Source organism: Mobula birostris, chromosome 22 (genome assembly GCF_030028105.1).
Source record: "Mobula birostris isolate sMobBir1 chromosome 22, sMobBir1.hap1, whole genome shotgun sequence".
Lineage (NCBI taxonomy): Eukaryota > Metazoa > Chordata > Chondrichthyes > Myliobatiformes > Myliobatidae > Mobula > Mobula birostris.
The window spans coordinates 7,096,884-7,118,642 of record NC_092391.1 but is presented as its reverse complement, the minus strand read 5'-3'; the positions used below and the strand labels follow the sequence as shown (position 1 = coordinate 7,118,642).

Here is a 21,759-nt window from a genome sequence, read left to right as displayed (position 1 = left end):
CATGTCTTGGGCATCTGAAACCTGACGGAGCCCATCCCTTTCCAAGTTTTTTTTTACGAGGTCGAGTTGTTAGCTCGGCACTCAACCCAGGCACGGATGGAGAGCGTGCAAGGGAGCCAGCCGGATTCGAACTCAGGACCTCTCGCCCCGAAGTCCAGCGCTGATGCCACTACGCCACCAGCCGGCTATGTTTCAATGTACGTGTGACAAATCAAGCTATTTTTAAAATCTAATCTTTAAATGTTTTAAATCTTTTAAATCCTTGTCTGAAAGACCATGCCTCTGAGAGTGCTGCCCTCTCTAGGTTCTGAACAGGATCATATATCAATGTTACTACTCAGCAATGTCTTCAGGGAGGATAAGATGGAGAGGATTTGGCTGAGTTCCAGTCATTCCCTTGCAGTTAAACGTTCACACATGAAGATCTGGCCATTGCCAAAACTGGAACTACACATTAATAATTGCATAAAAGGGGATCGGGAGCAAAGTAAGGGGATAAATCTACAATTGCTTACTGTTCTGTGCACTAAAATCAAAAGTTGAATCTGAATTTAGTTTAGTTTAGAGTTTAGATTTATAGCACGGTTACGTGTCCAACTACGCAACCCAACTATACCCACATGACCAACTAAACTACCGACCTGAACGTTTTTGGATTGTGGGAGGAAACTAGAGCACTCGTAGGAAACCCAAGCAGTCACAGGGAGAACGTACAAAATCCCTACAGACAGCAGTGGGAATTGAGCCACAGTTGCTGATGCTGTAACAGTGTTACACTAACTAGTTCACTACCATGACACCCCAAATAGTAATTCTTAACTAGTGACCATGAGTCTGTTCATCAATATTGGACTCTATGAATACAACACACAAAATGCTGGTGGATTTAAAAACGCAAACATGAGGAAATCTGCAGATGCTGGAAATTCAAGCAATACACATCAATGTTGCTGGTGAACGCAGCAGGTCAGGCAGCATCTCTAGGAAGACGTACAGTCGACGTTTCAGGCCGAGACCCTTCATCAGGACTAACTGAAGGAAGAGCTAGTCAGAGATTTGAAAGTGGGAGGGGGAGGGGGAGATCCAAAATGATAGGAGAAGACAGGAGAGGGAGGGATGGAGCCAAGAGCTGGACAGGTGATTGGCAAAAGGGATATGAGAGGATCATGGGACAGGAGGCCCAGGGAGAAGGAGAAGGAAAAGGGGAGGGGGGGGGAAACCCCAGAGGATGGGCAAGGGGTATAGTCAGAGGGAATTTGGTGTGTCCAGCAGCATCTATGGAGGGAATTAGTTGAAGTTTCAGGTCAAGACACTTCATCAGAGCCTGAATTATTGACCGTTTATTTTTCTCCGTAGGTGCGGCTTGACCTGTTGAGTTCCTCCAGCATTTCAAAGTCAACGTATGCACTCTGTGCCACTTTATCAGGTACACCTGTACACCTGCTCGTTAATGCAAATATCTAATCAGACAATCATGTGGCAGCAACTCAATGCACAAAAGCATGCAGGCATGGTCAAGAGGTTCAGTTGTTCTTCAGGCTGAACATCTGAATGGGGAAGAAATGTGATCTAAGTGACTTTGACTGTGGAATGATTGTTGGGGTCAGATGGGTTGGGTTGACTATCTCAGAAACTGCTGATCTCCTGGGAATTTCACACATAACGGTCTCTAGAGTACACAGAGAATGATGTGAAAAACAAAAAACATCCAGTGAGCAGCAGTTCTTGTTAATGGGACAGGTCAGAGGAGAATGGCCAGTCTGGCTTAAGCTGACAGGAAGGCGACAGTAACTCAAATAGCCACACATTACAACAGTGGTGTGCAGAAGAGCATCTCTGAACTCACAACATGTCGAACCTTGAAGTGGATGGGCTACAGCAGCAGAAGACCACGAACATACACTCAGTGGTCACTTTATTAGGTGTTGGCACGTGGCCAAGTGGTTAAGGCGTCTGTCTAGTGATCTGAAGGTCGCTAGTTCGAGCCTCGGCTGAGGCAGCGTGTTGTGTCCTTGAGCAAGGCACTTAACCACACATTGCTCTGCGACGACACCGCTGCCAAGTTGTATCGGCCCTAATGCCCTTCCCTTGGATGACGTTGGTGTCGTGGAGAGGGGAGACTTGCAGCATGGGCAACTGCCGGTCTTCCATACAACCTTGCCCAGGCCTGCGCCCTGGAGAGTGAAGACGTTACAGGCGCAGATCCATAGTCTCGTGGATGCCTAAAAAAAAATAGTAGTCACTGAATATATTATCATAAAACAACAAATTGCATGATATATGTCAGAGATAATAAACTTGATTCTGGTGCAGTTTTTAGATAATAAGTAGTTAATATTTTACTCAAAGACTCTATTTGAAGGAATAAAAAGCTTGGAAACCTACCACTGTAATACTTGCTGGACTAGACCATAAGACAAAGGAGCAGAATTAGGCCATTTGGCCCATCAAAGTTGAAAGTACATTTATTATCAAAGTATGTATACATTATACAAACTTGAGATTGGTCTCCTGACAGGCAGCCACAGAACAAGAAACCTGAAAGAACTCATTTTAAAAAAAGACCAACAAACAGTCAATGCACAGAGAGAGAGAGAAAAAACACAAATCGTGCAAACTATAAAAACAAGCAACAGTATTCAGAACGAAAGTGAGTTCATTGACACGAGGCTTGGGGTGGACCAACAGCCTCAGCCTATCGGCCTGCTCCACCATTCCATCATGCTTGATTTATTATCCCTTTTTCCTGCCTTCTCCTTGTAACCTTTGATGCTCTGACTGAGCAAGAAACTATGCACCTCCATTCTAAATATACCCAATGACTTGGCCTCCACAGAATTCCACAGACGCACTAATTAATGCAATTACGTCTTTGGACGTAGCTGATTGTTAGATTAACCAGTGAAAGGCTTAGTTGCTGAAGACTACTGCATTCCTTCTGAGTCAGCAATTGCAACTGTGGCTAAAAGCGCAAGCCACATCATCCATAACATTCTTTGGCAGGTTATATTGGCCAGTGTAAGCAAACAGAGCAATCTACCACAACATGACTCATACTGGGTGGTAATGGTCAAATAGTCCTGTTTTGGGAATGCAGTCTTTACCTAGGACTGCTGCAGCTTTCTGGAAGCAGGGAGAATGGAAATTGAAAGATCAGGTTGAAAGCTTGCAGTTTTAGATTGTGAGGACCTGGGAAATTCTATGAAATTACAAGTCCTTTCTTTTCTCTTTTGCCCATTACGCTGCCGACTCCTAGGGCAGCAAAGAAGTTCCTCCATCTCTGGCGGTGTTCACAGCTTCCCTCATCGTGTCAGTAACTTCAAATTACAGGTTCAAGTTCAAATTTATTGTCGTCTGTCTGCACAGATAAACAACCAAGCAAAACAATGTTCCTCCAGACTATGGAGCACCCACAAAACACATCACAAACAGCACATAAAACAAAATATGATCATAAATAAGTTAATGAAATATAATTTGAAGTACATGTTGTGCTTAGCATGGGTAAACAGTAAACAGCTCACTGTCCTAGTGGCTGGTGGCATAGTGGCATCAGCGCTGGACTTTGGAGCGAAGGCTCTCGAGTTCGAATCCAGCCGGCTCCCTTGCACGCTTTCCATCCGCGCTGGGTTGAACACCGAACTAGCAACTCGGCCTTGTAAAAGTAAGAAAGTCTGCTAAAAAAACGCTGTCATGATGGCGTCCCGATGACTCCACTTGGAGTTAAGGGCTTTCTTCTTGGTGTATCCATTAGTCTCACAGCCTGTAGGAAGAAGCATCTATGGAGAGGAATAAACCATTGATGGTTCAGACTAAAACTCTTCACCAGGACTGGTGAAAGGTCTCAGCCTGAAACACCAAATGTTTATTCATTGACATTGACACTGCCTGAACTGCTGAATTCCTCCAGCATTTCCTATGTTTTGCTACAGGTTTAAGATTATAGGGTTTTTAATTCTTTTTTAAAAATTGTTCAACACGGAACCGGACAACTTACAATGACCTTTTCATCAATTTACAATGATCAATTAACCAGTCCATCTTTGGAATGTGGGAGGAAACCTATGCACTTCATGGGAAGGGCATACAAATTTCTTACACATGGCGTCAGAATTGAACTCAGAACTCCGACACTCCGAGCAGTAACAGCGATGTGCTAACCACTGTGCTACCGTGGGTTAGGTTGAGTTAGGTTGAATAGGACTTTATTACCTTGAGTATAGGAAAAGAGTCATAGCGTCAAAAAGACACAGCACAGAAACAGGCCCTTCAGCCCATCTAGTTCATGATGAAACCATTTAAACTGCCTATTCCCACTGACCCGCGCCAGGACCACAGCGCTCCATATCCCTACTATCCATGTACCTATTCAAATTTCTCTTAAATGTTGAAATTGAGCTCACATGCACCACTTGTGCTGGCAGCTCATTCCACACTCTCAGGACCCTTTGAGTCAAGAAGTTGCCTCTCATGTTCCCCTTAGACTTCTCACCTTCCACCCTTAACTCATGATCTCCATTTCTAGTCTCACCTAACCTCAGTGGAAAAAGCCCGGTTGCATTTACTCAATCTATACCTCTCATGAGGGAAAGGGGGAGATTTGGTAGAAGTATACAAAATTATGAGGGATGCAGATAGGGTAAATGCAAGCAGGCTTTTTCCACTGAGTTTGGATGAGGGTAGAAATGGAGATCATGGGTTAAAGGTGAAAGGTGAAATGTTGAAGGGGAATTTCTTTACCCAGAAGGTGGTGTGAGTGTGAAACGGGCTGCCAGTGGAAGTGGGGCTTAAAAATGTTGTATTGGGAACCGGAACTTTAAATCAGGTAAATAATTTGAATAATGTTTGTCGCTTGTACTTTAATTTTGCAGTTGGCAGAATTAATAGTACCTACAAATTAAAAATGTAAATATCAGCAAAAAAAATTATGCAGCTTTTTTTCCAATTAAGGTCTGCCAGAAGAAATTAATAACTGGGTTGATTAATTACATTAAAGAATGGATCACAGATGCTCCACAAGCTTGCCTCAGGTCTCCATTCCAATTACTTTGTTACTTGTGAAATTGAAATGATCCCTCTTTATATTGGCCACCCGCCCACAGGAATTGCACTCACATATTACAAGGCTTGCATTGTGATTTAATTTAACAAGCTGCATTTGCTGTTACTCCACTGTATAAACATCTCAACACTCAGCATACAACACACAGTTCCCATTGCCAGCTCAAAGTGGTTAGTGTTCTATTATCCTGAGTTTAGTGACCTTCATCTTTACTAAGACAAAGATGTTCCTGGGAATTGCTCGATTGTCAGTTTAACATTTTCATCACTTCACAGCTTAATAATTCCCACGAAGAAAGTTAAAACTGAATTTGTGTTTCATTTATTGGGATGTTCCTTTGATAAATCTGGATTTTTAAAGGTGTTTTTTGGATTCTGGGATGAAGACGGGAGAGCACCAGTCTGCCCACTGACTAAAGGAATGGAGCTGAGTAAAGATGCATGGCAGGAGTTTAATTTGAAACACACACTAAGTGCCGGAGGAACTCAGCAGGTCAGGCAGCATCTGCGGAAATGAATAAACAGTTGACGTCTTGGGCCGACTGCCCCCCCCCCCCCAACCACACAGACATCCTGGAGCGGAGAGGAAGGAGGAAGACACCAGAATAAAAAGGTGGGGGGTGGGTGGAGTGGGGAGAGGACAGCTGGAAGGTGATTGGTGAAGCACGGTGGATCGGAAAGACAAAGACAAAGGGCTGGCGAGGAAGGAATCCGACAGGAGAGGAGAGCAGGGCATAGGAGGAAGGGAAGGAGTAGAGGACCCAGGCGGAGGCAACAGGCAGGCAATTAGAGGCAAGAGGACAGAGCGGGGAACAGAAGAAGAGGGGAGGGGGAGGAAAAAACTCTTCTACCTGGAGGAATCAACACTTGCACCATCAGGTTGGAGGCTACCCAGACGGACTACAAAGCGATGGTCCTCCACCCTGAGGAGAGCTCTATCCAGGCACAAGAGAAGTCCATGGAACAAGAATGGGAATGGGAATCAAAATGTTTCTTTCTATTTAGTAAGTGAAGACTATGAGACTAGTGAACATAAGTAGGGTGAGGCCACTCGGCCCTTTGAACCTTCTCCTTGTCTGATCACCTTAACAGGTAATAATATATTAACTTCTGTCTTGATTATACAGCAACCGAGGCTGAACTGCCTCTTGACTAGAAAATTTCACAGATTCACTATTCTAGGGTGTGTACACATGAACTGAGATGATGATTAGAAACTATACCCACTTTCAAGACAGATACATAAATGATTAAAAGAGAAATAGAAATAAAGAATTTTGGAATATTTTGGCACAGAAGGGGGTCCTCCATCCCATTGTGCCCTTGATAAAGGGGTCCTTTGGCCTTTCATACCCATGATGGTCATGGCAGAAGAATAGTCATCGCACTTAATTCAAATGGTTCTTGGGCTACAGCCTATTAAATCCAGTCAGGTTTTGGCCTCCATTGCTCTCTCTAGGAGTGAGTTCCAGGTAACCACCACCCAATGGATGGATAAAGAAATTTTATTTTATTTTATTTTGAGATACAGCATGGAAATGGTTTTTCCAACCCAATGAGCCGCACCACACAGCAACACTACAATTTAACCCCTAGCCTAATCACAGGACAATTTACAAGGACCAATTAACCTACTAACCAGTACGTCTTTGGACTGTGGGAGGAAACCGGAGCACCCGGAGGAAATCCACACATTCACAGGAAAGATGTACAAACTCCACACAGATGGTACTGGAATTGTACGCTGAACTTCCAACGGCCTGAGTTGTAATAGTGCCGCGCTAACCGCTACTTTGTCAAATTGTAGATGTTTTTTTTTGCAAGAATAAGACTTTCATGGTAGATGGATTCTGGTAAATCTGGGTGGCATGGTTGTTTAGCAATTAGTACATCACTTTACCGTACCAGTGATCACTGATTGGAGTTTGATTCCTGCCATGTCTGTAAGGGGATTGTATTTTCTCCCATAGTTGTGTGGGTTTCTTCTGGGTGCCCTGGTTTCCTCCCGTGGTACAGTAAGTTGGACTCGACCTCACAAACTGTCTTGTTATCATCTTGCACCTTATTGTCTGCCTGTGCACCTTCTCTGTAACTGTAACGTTTTATTTTGCATGCTGTTTTCCTTTGTACTATCTCAATGCACTGATGTGGTGAAATGATCTGTATGGGTTGCATGCAAAACAAGGTTTTTCACTTTACTTCAGTACATGTTATAATAATAAACCAACTAATCAACTTTCCATCTGATCTACATCCTGCAGCCTTCCATCTTATTCACAACATCAGCTTCCATGTCATCCATTGACTTAATTATCATATCTCCTGCATTCAGATCCAGGTCATTAATACAAACAACAAGGACCACAGAACCGATCCCTGTGGTACACGGCACCACAGCAGTGCATTGGTTAGTGCAACACAATTACAACTTGGGGCGTCAAAGTTCAGACCTAGTGTCCTCTGTAAGGAGTTCATACGTTCTTCCCCGTGAACTGCATGGCTTCCCCTGGGTGCTTCAGTTTCCTCCCACAGTCCCAAGATGGTTGGTAGGTTCATTGTTCATTGTAAACTGTCCTGTGATTAGGTTAGGGTTAAAATAGGAAGGTTGCAGAGTGTTGTGGCTCGTTGGGCTGGAAGGGCTTGATCCACACTGTATCTCTAAATAAGTTTGTCCACCTTTGGTCCCCACCTGGCACTCAGCTCTCACCTGTGGCTCCCCGTAGCTGTTCGCATGCGACAGCGGCCACATGCCGGGCAGGTTGCAGGTAGGTGGCGATGAGCCCATGGCCTGATCAGCCATGATCTTATTGAATGCTGGAGCAGGCTCGACGGGCCGGATGGCCGACTCCTGCCATTACTTCTTATGTTCTTATGTAAAGTGCATTTATGCAACCAGTCAGTTCTCCATCCAGCTGTTACTGCTTTCAGTGCACAACAGAGTTCAACTAAAACAACCTGTTCAACTTCACAGTTCTCTAGTTTTCAGCTTTTCAGTGCACCAGTTGTAAGATCGGAGTTCAATTCCCACCTCTGTGTGAAAGGGGTGTGTACGTTCTCCCCACGACCACGTGGGTTTCCTCCGGGTGCTCCGGTTTCCTCCCACAGTCCAAAGGTGTAAGGGTTAGGGTTAGGTGCATGCTATGTTGGCCCAGAAGGATGGCGACACTAGCGGGCTGCCCCCAGCACATCCTCAGACTGTGTTGGTTATTGACACCAATGACACTTTTCACTCTACATTTCAATGTTTCAATGTAAATGTGATAAATAAAGTCATATTATAAGGACTTTATATTCACACATACTTGTACATCTGACAATAACTTCAACCTTCACTTTGATCAATAGCATTTGTCATCTGAATAATCTTAGTATTGACCATAGAACAGACATTGCTCTCTCCCAACCCTCTATACAACTTAAAGCACACTTGTTTTTCTCAATGTTCCATACTTCCTCAGGGGTCTGCAGAGAGTCGGCATGTCATCAAAAACCTTGGCAAACTTCTGTAGATGTGTGGTGGAAAGTGCGCTGACTGGCAGTATTATGGCCTGACGTGGGACACCAATGTCTTTGAGTGGAAAATCCTAGAAAAGGTAGTGGATTCGGCCCAGTACATCAAGGGTAAAGCCCTCCCAACCACTGAACCCATCCACATGAAATGTTGCCGTAGAACAGCAGCATCCATCGTCAAGGAGCCCCACCACCCAGGCCATGCTCTTTTCTCACTGCTGCCTTCAGGTAGAAGGTACAAGAGCCTCAGGACTCGCACCACCAGGTTCAAGAACAGTTACTACCCCTCAACCATCTGGCTCATGAACAAAAGGGTATAATCACACTCATTTTGTTTCTGGTGTTTCCACACCAAGTCTCTCACTTTTAGGATTCCCTTATCTTATTATTTCATGTTCTTTCATTTCATGTTATTTCATACTTGTTATTTATTTACAGCATATTTGCATTTGCACAGTTTGCTCTTCATTGGTCCTGTTTACAGTTACCGTTCTATAGATTTGCTAAGCATGCCCGCAGGAAACAGAATCTCAGGGTTTTATGCGGTGACATGTATGTACTCTGATAATAAATTTTACTTTGAACTAATGAAAGGTCATTGAACTGAAGATTAAATTAGTCAGTAAGAGTTAGTACAACTCCAATCATGGACAGTCCCTGAGCCCAGCAGAGAAAGGAGGAGGGTTATGTACGGAACTAGCCACCCCATCCTGTAAAAACTCACAGCTACATAAACACTGACAGAAGCTCCAAACACCTCATCCCTGGGAGAAGAAGGATACAGAAGGAAGATGGGCTACACCTGGGGCAACATGAAAAACTAGAAGAGGACTGAGGACTCTGATGAGCTGCTGATTGCAGCCTACGTCCCTGTGGTTAAAGCAGAAGAGTAAATTGTGGGCATCCTCTGTTGGTGTTGAAAGTGTGGTGACACTTGTGAGCTGCCTCCAGCACATCCTTGTACATTGGTTGAAGCAATCAACAGATTTTAAAATTCAAACTTCGAAGTATATTTCTCATCAAAGTATGTATATGTCACCATACACTACACTAAGATTCTTTTTCTTTTGCTGGGATTCACAGTGGAGCAACGAAATACAGTAGAATCAATGAAAAACTACACTTAAAGACTAACAAACAACTAGTGTGTAAAAGAAGACAACCTATGCAAACATCAAAAAACAAATAATAAATAGAACATGAAAGTAAGTCCATAGATTGTGGGTTCAGTACAGTTTTGTGGTAAGTAAAGTTATCCACTCTGATAGTTGAAGGTAACAACTGTTCTTGAACCTGTTGGTGTGGGACCTTGCTCTTGTAAGTCCTGCCTGATGACAGCAGTGAGATGACCTGGATGGTGAGGGTCCGTGATGATGATTCAGTGCATGTTTTGATATGCATATGACAAATAAAGCTAATCTCTCTTTAAATTCCCTTCTCTATCCACAGATACTACCTATTTTTTTTCCCGCTAGCAACTTTTGCATTTGTTACCCAAAGATCTATTCTGTAATCTTATACAGAAGAGCACTGGGAAAAGATGCAATGGATAAGATGAAGCAATTGGATAAATCAATTCCTTTTGTTTTTAATTACTTTCATTAATACAGATTTTAATTATGGTAATGATTTTATTCTACCTGGCAGTGTCAATCACATTCTATTTTTGTGTGATCAAATAAAAGTTGACACCCCACTAGAGTTCTCTCACAAGAACAGACCTGCTCACTGGGAGGTGCCAAAGGGAAATTGGAGAGGCACAGACCGTAAATTTCCATCTACTTAATCAAACGGAACATCCGGTCTGCAATTCCCTGGATGGTGACATTCATGGGTGTACTACCTATCGGGAACCTCTGATCGGGAAACAGCTGCTGCTGTCTCTAAGTTTATACCAAGAAGTAAATAAATGTCTTACTTTCTGATAAAAGGAATTTAACTTTACAGGCAGGATCCTGATGAAAGGCCTCAATAAAAAGTGTCGACAGTATTCTTTTCCATAGATGCTGCCTGGCCTGCTGAGTTCCTCCTGCATTTTGTGTGTGTTGCTTGGATTTCCAGCATTTGTAGATTTTTTCTTCTTTCTGATTAACTTTACATGCCATCTTTTTGCAGCTATCAGATTCAGATCCATTTATTTATCACACGTACACATTAACATATAGTGAAATGCATTGTTTTCATTAACACACCTAAGAAAGTGCCCGCACGTGTTGCCACACTTTCCAGAACCACCGGGCGAAACGTACAGAATTCTGAAGTTCTACACCACTAAGTTTAAGACCATATGACACAGGAACAGAATTAGGCCATTCTGCTCATTAGTCTGCTCTGCTATTTCATCATGGCTGATTTACTATCCCTCTCAACACCATTATCCTGCCTTCTCCCTGTAACCTTTTATCCCTTTACTCATCAAGAACACCTAAGGTTTGAGAACAGCTACTTACCTTCAAATCCTAATCACTTACGATTAGCAGCACTATAACCACTTTTTAATAATTTGGACTTCACTTTTTCATTCTAGTTATGTTCTTTCTTGTAAAAATTTATGCCTAATTTATGCTTTTCTTGTGAATGCTGCTTATCTGATGCTCTGTGCCTGTGATGTTCCTGCAAGTCCGTTTTTTATTGCACCTGTGCAGACATGTTCTTGTACATATGACAATAAACTCAACTTAGATGTCAGCCGAATTAGTTAATAACTGTCTTTTATCCAATGCTCCGCTTTCCTTGACATTCCAATGATATACAAGTTAGTGGTTGTGGGCATGGTGTAATGGTCCTGGAAGTGTGACAATATTTGTGGGTTGCCTCAGTACATAGTCAGTCTGTGTTGGTCATTGATGCAAATGACAGATTTCACTGTATGTGTTGACGTACATACGGCAAATAAAGCTAATCTTCAGTTTCGTATCACAACTGATTCGAAGGCAGAGTTCGGCCGGGTCCTTTCAGCCAGTGTTATAATTTCACAGGTTCTGTCCTGGGTCCAGCATGTTATTGCTATTACAAAGAAAGCACGGCAGCGCCTTTACTTTCCTAGAACTTTGCCAAGATTCAGCATAACCGCTAAACTTTGACAAACTTCTATAGATGTGAGGTGGAGAGTACATTGACTGGTTGCATCACAGCCTGGTATGGAAGCAGCAATCCCATTGAATGGAATATCTTACTAAAGGTAGTGGATATGGCCCAGTCCGTCACAGGTAAAGCCCTTCCCACCACTGAGCACATCTACATAAGAGTGCTATTGCAGGAAAGCAGCATCCATCATCAGAGACCCCCACCATCCAAGACATGCTGTCTTCTTGCTACTGCCATCAGGAAGGAGGTACTGGAGCCTCAGGACCCACACCACCAGGTTCAGAAAGTTATTACCCCTCAACCATCAGAGTTAACTTCACTGACTCCATCACTGAACCATTCCTACAACCTGTGGACTCAATTTCAAGGACTCCTTATCTCATGGTCTCCATATTTATTATTTTTTTTATTTTCTTTTTGTATTTTTTGTCTTTTGCACAATGGTTGTTTGTCCATCTTATGTGTGGTCTTTCATAGATTCTATTGTTTCTTTGTATTTATAGTGAATACCCATAAGAAAATGAATCTCAAGAGTTGTATACAGTATTCGGCAAGTCTTAGGCACATGTAAAAAAAGTTCTGTAAAGCAATGATGCTTTCAAAGAAAATGCAAAGTTTCTAAATACCAAAAAAAATACTATAAAGGGCAGTAAACAGTAAAAAACAAAACCAAATCAATATCTAGTGTGGCCACCCTTTACCTTTAAAACTGCATCAGTTCTCTGAGGTAAACTATCATGCAGTTTTATAAGAAAATTGGCTGGTAGGTTGTTCCAAGCATCTTGAAGAACTTGTCATAGTTCTTCTGCAGAGTTTAGCTGTCTTGCTTGCTGTACCTCCAGACAACCTGGAAAATGTTGAGATCAGAGCTCTGTGGAGGCTATGCCACCTGTTGCAGAACTCCTTGTTCTTCTTTTTGCTGAAGGTAGTTCTTTATGACTTTGGCCACGTGTTTGGGGTCATTGTCCTGCTGCAGAATCAGAGGCCTCCCTTATGGTATTGCGTGTTGGATGAGAACCTGCTTGTACTTCTCAGCATCGAGGATTCCATTAATTCTGACCCAATCACCAGGTCCATTTGTAGAAAATGCAGCCCCAAACCTGCAGAGAACCTCTACCGTGTTTCACTGTTGGCTGCAGACACTCATTCATGTAGCATTCTCCAGCTCTTCTATAGACAAAGCTGCCTCCTGTTTGGACCAAAAATTGCAAATTTTGACTCATCGGTCCGGAGCACTTGTAGATACATATATGTGTTCAGCACCCTAGTCCTTGTGTTTTTGTGCATCGGTGAATCTCCTGGCTTTTTTCCACTTCAGAGGAATGGCTTTTTGGCAGTAACGCTTCCATGACGACCACTTCTGACATGACCTTGCTGGACTGTGGAAAGGTGTACTTGGGTTCCAGTGGTTCCTGTGAATTCGGAGCTGATAGTAGCGCTGGATCTCCGATTTAGAGGGGACAACAGTTTGATGTATCTCTCCTCTACTGCACTCAGTTTCCATGGCCATCCACTGCATTTCTTGTCCTGGACCTTGGCCATTTCTTTGTGCTTCTTCAGAAGAGCTTGGACAGCACTTCTTAAAACTGTGACTGCCAAAATTTCTGCTTGAGAGAGAACTTGCTGATTTAGGATGACCACCTTGTGTCTTGTTGCCATGGTGTAAGAATTGACGATTTGAAGGTTAAACTGTCAAATCTGCCACACCCTCATCTTTTACTTTGGTTGTCCTTCCCCCAGTTTGATTCCTTCTACACCTGTTTCTATTTCAGTTAATCAGTTTAGTTCATTCAACTTATTATGTCATTGATCATTAGTACCTGCTTATTATCTTTGTTTAAGACAAAGGGACTGTTTAAGACACTGGGATATATACCCACAAAGTAATCAAGTTTTTATTTGGAAAGTGGTCTGATACTTAACAAAATACAAACCTTTTTCTGTAATGTTTAATTCTTTAAAAAAATGAATGTTCAGAAATTAAAAATTTGCTTTTCTACTGGCACACTCATGCAGTAGATAAAAATTAAACATCTAAAACAAAATTTATATTAAAAAATCTAGGGCGCTTCAGACTTTTGCAAATGCTGCATGTACTCTGATTATGCATTTACATTGAACTTTGAATCATGCTGCCATTGTGTTTCATCAGGTTTCTAAACTGCTCAGTAGATGGTGCCATTGCAATAAGAGATTCAATTTCTTCACACAAGCCAGGCTGAAATAAATATGTCTATTTGTACACCTGCACCAGAGCCAACCATGTACCTGAGAGAATATCAAACTGAAGAAATATACTCAGAGGATGAAGACGTGTCATTGGACATCTGTTTGCCTGATGAAACCCCAGAGAAAACAAAAGCTGTTTTCCCCTTTAGCTCTACTATATCCTGAGACCTGTATTACAAATTGCAATGTTCTCGTTATATGCCAGTCAAATCCCAACACCTCTTAGCTTCCCAAATGTATGAAATCCAATGTGGAACCAAAAAGCACAACTCCAGAATTAAACTGCCACTTGGATTCCCCTTGAAAAAGAGCAAAAATGTAATTATTCATTCATACATCATTTTGGCTATGTGAGTGTCACTAGCAAGGCTGACATGTATAACCCAATAATAACTACACTCATTCCTCCTGCAACCTCCCCTCCCTCCTCCACCCTCCCCAAACATTATTTCCCTCCTCCTCTTCCCCTCTCATTTCACCACTCCTGTCTCACTTCCCCTTTCTCATCCCTTAATCTTCTCCTCCTCTTACTCTCCCCGTCCCTCACTCTAACCTCCTCCCCATACCATCCCTCACTCTCCCCTCCTCCCCATCCCATCTCTCACTCCCCCATCCTCCCTCCCTCCCCACCCCGCCCCTCACTCTCCCCTCCTCCCTCCCTTCTCCGTCCCGCCCCTCACTCTCCCCTCCTCCCTCCCTCCCCGTCCCGCCCCTCACTCTCCCCTCCTCCCTCCCCCCGTCCCGCCCCTCACTCTCCCCTCCTCCCTCCCCCCGTCCCACCCCTCACTCTCCCCTCCTCCATCCCTCCCCCGTCCCGCCCCTCACTCTCCCCTCCTCCCTCCCCATCCCGCCCCTCACTCTCCCCTCCTTCCTCCCTCCCCCGTCCCGCCCCTCACTCTCCCCTCCTCCCTCCCTGTCCCGCCCCTCACTCTCCCCTCCTCCCTCCCTGTCCCACCCCTCACTCTCCCCTCCTCCCTCCCTGTCCCGCCCCTCACTCTCCCCTCCTCCCTCCCTCCCCCTCCTCCCTCCCCGTCCCGCCCCTCACTCTCCCCATCTCTCTCCCTCCCGCCCCTCACTCTCCCCATCTCCCTCCCTCCCGCCCCTCACTCTCCGCTCCTCCCTCCCTCCCCGTCCTGCCCCTCCCTCTCCCCTCCTCCTTCCCTCCCCCCTCCCCCTTCCCTCCCCCTCCCCCTCCCCTCGCTCCCTCCCTCTCCCTCCTCATCTCTCACTCTCCCCTCCTCCCTCCCTGTCCCGCCCCTCACTCTCCCCTCCTCCCTCCCTCCCCATCCCGTCCCTCACTCTCCCCTCCTCCCTCCCCGTCCTGCCCCTCACTCTCCCCTCCTCCCTCCCTGTCCCGCCCCTCACTCTCCTCTCCTCCCTCTCTCCCCCTCCCTCTCCGTCCCTCACTCTCCCCTCCCCCTTCCCTCCCCCTCCCCCTCCCCTCGCTCCCTCCCTCTCCCTCCTCATCTCTCACTCTCCCCTCCTCCCTCCCTGTCCCGCCCCTCACTCTCCCCTCCTCCCTCCCTCCCCATCCCGTCCCTCATTCTCCCCTCCTCCCTCCCCGTCCTGCCCCTCACTCTCCCCTCCTCCCTCCCTGTCCCGCCCCTCACTCTCCCCTCCTCCCTCCCCGTCCCTCACTCTCCCCTCCTCCCTCCCTGTCCCTCACTCTCCCCTCCTCCCTCCCTCTCCATCCCGTCCCTCACTCTCCCCTCCTCCCTCCCGTCCCTCACTCTCCCCTCCTCCCTCCCTGTCCCGCCCTTCACTCTTCCCTCCTCCCTCCCCGTCCCGCCCCTCACTCTCCCCTCCTCCCTCCCTGTCCCTCACTCTCCCCTCCTCCCTCCCTGTCCCTCACTCTCCCCTCCTCCCTCCCCATCCCGCCCCTCACTCTCCCCTCCTCCCTCCCTCCCCATCCCGCCCCTCACTCTCCCCTCCTCCCTCCCCGTCCCGCCCCTCACTTCCTCCCCGTCCCGCCCCTCACTTCCTCCCCGTCCCGCCCTTCACTCTCTCCTTCTCCCTCCCTCCCCGTCCCCCCCCACTCTCCCCTCCTCCCTCCCCGTCCCGCCCCTAACTCTCCCCTCCTCCCTCCCTATCCCGCCCCTCACCCTCCCCGTCCCGCCCCTCACTCTCCCCTCCTCCCTCCCTCCCCGTCCCGCCCCTCACTCCCTCCCCGTCCCTCACTTCCTCCCCGTCCCGCCCTTCACTCTCCCCTTCTCCCTCCCTCCCCGTCCCCCCCACTCTCCCCTCCTCCCTCCCTAACTCTCCCCTCCTCCCTCCCTATCCCGCCCCTAACTCTCCCCTCCTCCCTCCCTCCCCGTCTCGCCCTTCACTCTCCCCTTCTCCCTCCCTCCCCATCCCCCCCCACTCTCCCCTCCTCCCTCCCCGTCCCTAACTCTCCCCTCCTCCCTCCCTATCCCGCCCCTAACTCTCCCCTCCTCCCTCCCTCCCCATCCCGCCCCTCACTCTCCCCTCCTCCCTCCCTCCCTGTCCCGCCCATCACTCTCCCCTCCTCCCTCCCTCCCTGTCCCGCCCCTCACTCTCCCCTCCTCCCTCCTGCCCCTCACTCTCCCCTCCTCCCTCCCCGTCCCGCCCATCACTCTCCCCTCCTCCCTCCCTCCCCATCCCGCCCCTCACTCTCCCCTCCTCCCTCCCCGTCCCGCCCCTCACTCTCCCCTCCTCCCTCCCTGTCCCTCACTCTCCCCTCCTCCCTCCCTGTCCCTCACTCTCCCCTCCTCCCTCCCCATCCCGCCCCTCACTCTCCCCTCCTCCCTCCCTCCCCATCCCACCCCTCACTCTCCCCTCCTCCCTCCCTCCCCGTCCCGCCCCTCACTTCCTCCCCGTCCCGCCCCTCACTTCCTCCCCGTCCCGCCCTTCACTCTCTCCTTCTCCCTCCCTCCCCGTCCCCCCCCACTCTCCCCTCCTCCCTCCCCGTCCCACCCCTAACTCTCCCCTCCTCCCTCCCTATCCCGCCCCTCACCCTCCCCTCCTCCCTCCCCGTCCCGCCCCTCACTCTCCCCTCCTCCCTCCCTCCCCGTCCCGCCCCTCACTCCCTCCCCGTCCCTCACTTCCTCCCCCGTCCCGCCCTTCACTCTCCCCTTCTCCCTCCCTCCCCGTCCCCCCCACTCTCCCCTCCTCCCTCCCCGTCCCTAACTCTCCCCTCCTCCCTCCCTATCCCGCCCCTAACTCTCCCCTCCTCCCTCCCTCCCCATCCCGCCCCTCACTCTCCCCTCCTCCCTCCCTCCCTCCCTGTCCCGCCCATCACTCTCCCCTCCTCCCTCCCCGTCCCGCCCCTCACTCTCCCCTCCTCCCTCCTGCCCCTCACTCTCCCCTCCTCCCTCCCCGTCCCGCCCATCACTCTCCCCTCCTCCCTCCCTCCCCATCCCGCCCCTCACTCTCCCCTCCTTCCTCCCTCCCCCTCTCCCTCCCCCTCTCCCTCCCCGTCCCGCCCCTCACTCTCCCCTCCCCCCTCCCTCCCCGTCCCGCCCCTCACTTCCTCCCCGTCCCGCCCCTCACTCTCCCCGTCCCTCCCCTCACTCTCCCCTCCTCCCTCCCTCCCCGTCCCGCCCCTCACTCTCCCCTCCCCCCTCCCGCCCCGTCCCGCCCCTCACTCTCCCCTCCTCCCTCCCTCCCCGTCCCGCCCCTCACTCTCCCCTCCTCCCTCCCTCCCCGTCCCGCCCCTCACTCTCCCCTCCCCCCTCCCGCCCCGTCCCGCCCCTCACTCTCCCCTCCTCCCTCCCTCCCCATCCCACCCCTCACTCTCCCCTCCTCCCTCCCTCCCCGTCCCGCCCCTCACTTCCTCCCCGTCCCGCCCTTCACTCTCTCCTTCTCCCTCCCTCCCCGTCCCCCCCCACTCTCCCCTCCTCCCTCCCCGTCCCGCCCCTAACTCTCCCCTCCTCCCTCCCTATCCCGCCCCTCACCCTCCCCTCCTCCCTCCCCGTCCCGCCCCTCACTCTCCCCTCCTCCCTCCCTCCCCGTCCCGCCCCTCACTCCCTCCCCGTCCCTCACTTCCTCCCCCGTCCCGCCCTTCACTCTCCCCTTCTCCCTCCCTCCCCGTCCCCCCCACTCTCCCCTCCTCCCTCCCCGTCCCTAACTCTCCCCTCCTCCCTCCCTATCCCGCCCCTAACTCTCCCCTCCTCCCTCCCTCCCCATCCCGCCCCTCACTCTCCCCTCCTCCCTCCCTCCCTCCCTGTCCCGCCCATCACTCTCCCCTCCTCCCTCCCCGTCCCGCCCCTCACTCTCCCCTCCTCCCTCCTGCCCCTCACTCTCCCCTCCTCCCTCCCCGTCCCGCCCATCACTCTCCCCTCCTCCCTCCCTCCCCATCCCGCCCCTCACTCTCCCCTCCTCCCTCCCTCCCCGTCCCGCCCCTCACTCTCCCCTCCCCCCTCCCTCCCCGTCCCGCCCCTCACTTCCTCCCCGTCCCGCCCCTCACTCTCCCCGTCCCTCCCCTCACTCTCCCCTCCTCCCTCCCTCCCCGTCCCGCCCCTCACTCTCCCCTCCCCCCTCCCGCCCCGTCCCGCCCCTCACTCTCCCCTCCTCCCTCCCTCCCCGTCCCGCCCCTCACTCTCCCCTCCCCCCTCCCTCCCCGTCCCGCCCCGCCCCTCACTCTCCCCTCCTCCCTCCCACCACACCCCACATTATCCCCTCACCGGCCCGGCCCGGCCCGGCCATGGGTCCCCTTTCTCTACCCTCCCCTGTCCCTCACTCTCTCCTGCTCCTCCTCAGTGAGCTGCCTCTTTTTACTCCCTCCCATTCACTTAATTATATCACTCTGTCCCTTTTAAAAATCCCCGCAATTCTACCTCCCAGTCAGGTCCCTCCTCCACCTCTCCCCCGGAAATGCTCCTCCCGTTCTTCCGTCATTTCCGGCAAGGCTGTCATGGCGGCGACCGCTGTTCTCCGTCAGCCGGTGGGCGGCTTCGGTTTCCAAAACTGCCGCAGGTGAGGGGTTAGGGTGGGGGCACTGGGAACCAGGGTGCGGTCGGTTCGAGAGGCAGAGGGGTGGCGGGGCCGGCTGGATGCTCCGCTGGCCTGGGGTGAAGGATGACTCGGCAGGTCGGCCCAGATCTCGGCGTGGGGGAAGGGAAATCGAATCAACCCCGATCCATCCTTCCTGATCTCCCCATCCTCCGATTTAACACCCCCGATCAGTCCTCCCCCTTCTCTTTGATCAATCGCTCTCCCTGATCAACACCCATTAAATCAGTCTCTTGTTGAATATTCCCTTCTCACCACTTGCTCAATCCGCTCTGCCCCCTTGAGTAATGCCCCTCGCCCTCTGATCAATCTCCCGCACCACGATTAACTCCTCCTCACCATTTGATTAATCCCCTCGCCCCTTGATCAGTTTCCCCTCCGCCTTGATCAATCATCTCCTTCTATTTTCATCACTCGCCCTCTCCTCTTGATTTATTCCCCCGAATAATTTTTCCTCTCCACTTAATCACCTTGCCCTTTGATCAGTCTCCCTCCCCTTGACACCCCACCATCTATGCCCACTCCACCTTGATGAATCACCCTTCCCCCAATCAACACCTCAAATCTGTCCCCTCTTGGTCAGTTTCTCTCCCTGCTCCCCTTGATCAATCTCCCACACCCCTGTTCATCAATCCCCACCTCTGATCAATTCCCCCTCCTCCCCATTGATCACTCTCCCTTCCCTGATCAATCACTTCTCCATCTCTTTGCCCCCAACCCCCCCATGACCACTACCCCCACTTTTCCCTGAATGGACGTGACTTAGCATGTAATGTGAAAAATCAAATTATACTTTTGTGTAATTGACAAAAAAACAAATTATAAATTCTGGTTGAATTCACCAGGTGTTCTTTCATTTACAGGAATGCATTCATTGAAGCTCATCTTACCAAGCAAGGCTTCAAAGTTCTTGAAGCAAGAAAGACTGGTACTACTATTGCTGGGATTATATTTAAGGTAGTATTATTGACCTGTTAAATTGGTTAATTTATTTATCCTTCATTTGTGCATTGGCTTCTTGTTAATCTATATTAATGAGGAGGAGGCTCCTACTAAATTGCAGCGTTGTTAGAATTTGAGCAATTTCATGTCTTTAAAATTGCAAAGGTCAGCAGATGTTTTTCTTTAAAAAACACTGACAGTGACTGTTCAAAATTAATTGGCTTTTTTGTGTAAGTGCTAATCTCTGATCCCATTATATCTTATCAGAAAGCGATTTCAGATCTTGTATCTCTATTAGAAATTTAATATTAAATCATATCCACAGAAACGAATAAATATTTGTAACCGTTTTCAACAGCAGAAAGTATTGCTGGTCTCGGGATGGGTTTGTGGCTGATTGGCTGAGAGCCCAGGTTCTACTCCTGTGTCTTATGGCCTGAAGCCTTCTGCCATCAGGCTGAAGGTACCACAGCATGAGAACCAGGGCTGTCAGGTTGTGAGATATGAACTGTACTGTAGCAGCTCCTCATTCTTTGACTTGCAAATCTTTTTGGTTGTCAAATAGAATTATTAATTAGTTGTTTCGTTAGCATTTATAACACATTTTATTCGATCATCCTCTTCGTGCCATACTGTTGTGGGAAGCTGAAATTGGAAATTAATTATCTTGTCATGTTCAGAGACAAGCAAGAGATAAAAATGCTGAATATTTGGTTACTAATTAAAACTTAACTTGAATGTGTGCTAAGAAGAATTTGATTATCGTCAGCACAAAGAAGGCCACATTTGGTCAGAATTTTTACATGATTTTAGAACTTAGAGTCTTTCGAGAAAGTTATCGGGAAATTTGATGAAGGAAAGGCAGTGGTTAATGTTTACATAGACTTGAGCAAGGCCTTTAACAAGGTCCCATATTGGAGATGGCACCAAGGGCACTGAGGAATGTGGAAGAACAAAGGGATCTGGGAATACAAGTACATAATTCACTGAGAGTGGCATTACAGGTAGATGGGGTCATGAAGAAATCTTTTGGCACATTAGCCTTCATAAATCAATGTATTGAGTACAGAAGATGGGATGTTATGTTGAAATTTTATAAGACATTGGCGAGGCCTAATTCAGAGTATTGTGTCCAATGTTAGTCACCTACCCACAGGAAAGATGTAAAGAAGGTTGAGAGAGTACAAAGAAAATTTACAAAGATGTTGTGGAGATTGGAGGACCTGAGTTGTAAGGAAGGATTGAATAGGTTAGGACTGCATTCTTTAAAATGTCGAAGATTGAGAGGAGATTTTATAGAGGTGTACAAAATTTTGAAGGGTATAGATAGGGTAAATGCAAGCAGGCTTTTTTCCACTGAGGTTGAGAGGGGCTATGACCAGAGGTCATGGGTTAAGGGTAAAAGGTGAGAAGCTTAAGGGGAACATAAGGGGAAACCTCTTCACTCAGAGGGTTGTGAGAGTGTGGAATGAGCTGCCAGTACAAGTGGTGCATGTGAGCTCCATTTCAACGTGACGAGAAGTTCGGATATGTACATGGATAGTAGGGATATGGGGGTGCAGGTTGGGAATTGGCAGTTTATTTTTTTATATATTTTTTATTTGGATAAGGAATTCACAAATATCATGTACTTTTTTCACACATATAACCTTTTCCATTTTTTTATATGTATAAAACTACAATTATTTATACATTCTTAAGTACACATTGAGGTGATATAAAAGGAAAATAAACACTTAAATAGATAATTATGTACTGTGGTAAATCTAACCTATTAGGCTAAGTAATGGTATTAGTTGTTAAGAAAAATGGTAATAATAGTTTCCATATAACCCTTCTGAACCATTTCCACTGGTCCAAAATGTTGTATATAAGCCTATGTATCAACCACTGTAGGTGTTTATATCCCAATTTGTTCATGCTTGCTCCTGCCCACTGACATAATTATCCAATCCCTAT

General features: G+C 48.2%; 2 protein-coding genes across 2 annotated transcripts in view; one reads left to right on the top strand and one right to left on the bottom strand.

Annotated features, from left to right (window-relative positions):
- adgrd2 (adhesion G protein-coupled receptor D2) overlaps window positions 1-18,552 on the bottom strand; it is a 152,905-nt gene extending 134,353 nt beyond the window's left edge. Inside the window, exon 1 of the mRNA XM_072240666.1 lies at window positions 18,531-18,552. Coding sequence (XP_072096767.1) covers window positions 18,531-18,552 — 22 coding nt within the window. The remainder of the gene's footprint in view (window positions 1-18,530) is intronic.
- An 84-nt stretch (window positions 18,553-18,636) lies between these two features.
- Window positions 18,637-21,759, top strand: part of psmb7 (proteasome 20S subunit beta 7) — an 81,253-nt gene continuing 78,130 nt past the window's right edge. The window contains exons 1-2 of the mRNA XM_072239871.1: window positions 18,637-18,822; window positions 19,722-19,815. Coding sequence (XP_072095972.1) covers window positions 18,761-18,822; window positions 19,722-19,815 — 156 coding nt within the window. The 5' untranslated portion in view covers window positions 18,637-18,760. The remainder of the gene's footprint in view (window positions 18,823-19,721; window positions 19,816-21,759) is intronic.